General features: G+C 41.5%; 1 protein-coding gene across 1 annotated transcript; it reads right to left on the bottom strand.

The window, feature by feature from the left end:
* Positions 1–901: 901 nt before the first annotated feature.
* LOC112506177 lies at positions 902–2791 on the bottom strand. Its single transcript, XM_025110197.1, has 4 exons — positions 2512–2791; positions 1960–2454; positions 1634–1873; positions 902–1533 (listed from the first exon to the last, which is right to left on the bottom strand). Exons 1-4 carry the CDS (start codon positions 2789–2791, stop codon positions 902–904), a joined length of 1647 nt encoding a protein of 548 aa, XP_024965965.1.
* Between the last annotated feature and the right edge of the window lie 756 nt (positions 2792–3547).

The following is a 3547-nucleotide window of genomic DNA, read 5'->3' as shown; positions in this document are numbered from 1 at the left end:
AGGAGTATGCTATCACTTTTTCCCATTGCATTAGTACAACTCCTAGACCACGATTTGACGCGTCGCAGTAAACAGTCATGTCTTCTACCCCTTCGGGTAGTGTCAATATTGGTGCTTCACAAAGTTTTTGAAAAAGTGTCTCGAAAGCGGTTTGTTGTTCATCGTTCCATTTGAAAGGGACATTTTTCTTAGTCAACTTTGTCAAAGGCAATGAGATTTTTGAGAAATCTTGTATAAATTGGCGGTAGTATCCGGCTAAACCAAGGAAACTTCTTATTTCAGTGGGGTTTTTTGTAATTTCCCACTTCATTACTGCTTTGATCTTCGCAGGGTCAACCATGATACCATTTTGATTAACAAGGTATCCTAAGAATTGGACTTCTCGTAACCAAAAGTCGCATTTTGAAAACTTTGCGTACAATTGTTCCTCCTTCAAGGTCTCGAGAACTTCTCGTAGATGATTCCCATGCTCCTCCTTCGTCTTTGAGTAGATTAAGATGTCATCGATGAACACGATAACGAATTTTTCAAGCATGGGTCGGCAAACTCGATTCATTAAATCCATAAACGCGGCAGGTGCGTTTGTGAGTCCGAATGGCATTACAACGAATTCGTAATGACCATATCTTGTTCTAAAGGATGTTTTGTGTATATCTTCTTCCTTGACGCACATTTGATGATAACCCGATCGCAGGTCAATCTTAGAGAAGCATGTTGCTCCTTGTAGCTGATCGAAAAGATCATCAATCCTAGGTAGTGCGTACCTATTCTTGATCGTAACCTTGTTGAGCTCCCTATAGTCAATGCACATACGGAGTGACCCATCTTTCTTTTTGACGAACAGGATAGGTGCACTCCATGGGGAGCTGTTTGGTCGGATGAACCCCTTGTCAAGAAGTTCCTAAAGCTGGTTAGACAGTTCGTGCATCTCGGGTGGTGCAAGTCTGTAAGGTGCTTTAGCTATTGGTGTTGCTCCTGGCATGAGGTCGATTTTGAATTCAACCTGTCGATGGGGAGGAATTTCGGGTAGGTCTTCTGGAAATACATTGGGAAATTCTTTTACTACGGGAACATCGACAATTTTCATTTTCGATTTTTCTTCTCGACTATCCACAACGTACGCAAGGAATCCGGTGTTACCATGTTGTAAATGCTTTCGAGCTTTTGCTGCAGAACAGAAAAGCGTCCTTCCTTTCTTCTTTTCTCCTTGGACAATCAGTTCTCTCCCACTTGGGTTTTGAAGATGGACTTGTTGCAGTTTGCAACCAATGTGAGCGTCATGTGCCCCTAGCCAGTCTATGCCAACGATCACATTAATTTCTCTCATCGGAATTGGGATGAGATTTATAGTGAACCTCGTCTTGCATAGCTCTATCTTACAATCTTTATAGACTTCGAACACATTCACCATTTTATCATCTGCGATCTCTATATTTAGGGGTTTGTCTAGTGGTTCAAGAATAAGTTGAAATTTTTTGCTGAATGCAAGAGACACAAAGGAGCGACTTGCTCCCGAATCGAATAGAACTAGCGCTGGTATGGAGTTAACAAGGAAAGTACCTATAATCCAATCAATTACTACTTGCATGCAACCTATAATAGTTTATTACGTTTAGATATGAAAAGGAAGTACCTGTTACCACATCTGGTGCAACCATAGCTTCCTCCGCAGTGAGCTGAAATGCTCGTCCTTGGGCACTTGGAGCCTCGGTCTTTCTTGACGCTCCACCCGCAATCCTTAGAGTTGCTAGTGCAGGAGTTTGCACTAGTTTACCCAATAGTTGGGGACAACTTGCCCTTATGTGCCCGAGCTTGTTGCAATTAAAGCACTGTTTTGTTGCTTCCTTGCAATCCCTAGTCAGATGTCCCTTACCTCCACATTTGTAACATGCCAGGTCAGTGCAGTTCCCATAGTGGTGTTTGTTGCACTTCTCACACAATGGTAAACTTCCTTTGTACCTTGATTCAGATGATTTGTTTTTGTTCTTTGGTTCAAAGGGTTTGAATTTCTTGTTAGATGCATTGCCTCATGGGATGGTGCGGTCTTTCTCTTTATGTCTAAGTCTAGCTCTTGGGCTCGTGCTATTTCTATAGCCTCTGCCAAAGTCTTGCATCTTGCTAGGGCGACAAAAGATCTAATCTCTGGTTTGAGCATCTCGGTATAGCGAAACAGCTTCATTGTTTCGTCAGCAATGTACTGGGGGCAGAATAGGGCTTTTTCCATGAACTTATCAGTGATTTCGTTTACCGACTCAGTCGTTTGCTTCATGTCGAGGAATTCCTTGGTGACCTGTTCCACCTCGATTTGTGGTACGAATTGCTTGGAGAATCGTGTTTTAAAGTCATTCCAAGTCATGGCATTCAGCTCCTCTTCAGGGATGGTCTTGCAAGTCAAATTCAACCAAATTTTCGCAGTTCCTTGCAGTAGGGTTGTTGCATAGAGGACTTGGTTTGCTGCAGGGCAAAAGCTGGTGCGGAATGCACCTTCAACATTAGTTATCTAGCGTGTACTTTCTAAAGGGTCCTTCTGGCCCTTAAAATTAGGCGGATTGCAGGCCATGAAGTCTCGAAGAACATTAGCTCTCCCCAGTCCTTTGTTGTGATTTGCTCCCAAGGTAGTGATCCTTTCATCCATCATTTGGCCCAGCTCAATCTTCAGCTCGGCTTTCATTTGTTCGAACAATTCAGGAATCATAGTTTGGAGTGCCTCTCCAACTTCGAACATTAGCACCCTCCTAAGGTTAGGGTCTTGACTGCTTTCCCCTGAGGACCTTCTTGTTGTTGGTGCCATTTCTATGTAGCGAAAGAATTTGGTTAAGAGTATGTTTTGAGTTTAGATCTTAATCCGATTTCAGATGATTACCACTGAATGGTAGAAGTATCTTACGGATTACTTTTGGTTTTTTTTTATTGATTAAGTTTTTATTCCAAAGTTCTTGGTGGTTACTCTAGTCTTAAATATATATATCCTGTTTTTATGATAACGTGGCCAGCGTTAACATAAAAACCTATACATATTTAATCTCAACATTCCCCACCAAACCCTTGTCGTTTGAGCTTAACCTAATTGGTTTTGTAGGATGGTTTCAGTTGATTATTAATCCCAATGTCATACATGACTATCAAATAAAGAAACGGCCAAACAGGTACAATTGGGAGGTAGGGCCCGTTTGGTATAAAACCTTTTGGTAAACCCAACAACCAAGCCGCATGTCCTTTCTAGGCACCACTCTCGTAAGTAGTCAGGGCGTATAACATTAGAGTTAATAACATCCCGAGTGTTTTAAGGATGTTCTTAGATCATTAGGGATTAATAGTACGTCTCATTAGGAGGTTTATTATACCAAAGATTGTTTTCAGGAAGCAATTTATGTTGTCTAGCAAATGTCTAAGAGCACCTATGATCCTATAAGCATAGCATAAAAGTGTAAGGGTATAACAATAGTATGAACTCACTACCCCGTCGGCGCCATCTTGATTACTCGTCTCGCATTTATCATTTCTTCGTTGGAAAACATTTTTCTTGTTGAGTTTATCCTCAAAATAT

The sequence above is a fragment of the Cynara cardunculus genome (genome assembly GCF_001531365.2).
Source record: "Cynara cardunculus var. scolymus isolate 2C chromosome LG 2, CcrdV1, whole genome shotgun sequence".
In the NCBI taxonomy this organism is placed as follows: Eukaryota; Viridiplantae; Streptophyta; class Magnoliopsida; order Asterales; family Asteraceae; genus Cynara; species Cynara cardunculus.
The sequence above is the reverse complement of the archived record's forward strand: the minus strand, read 5'-3'. Positions and strand labels throughout refer to the sequence as shown.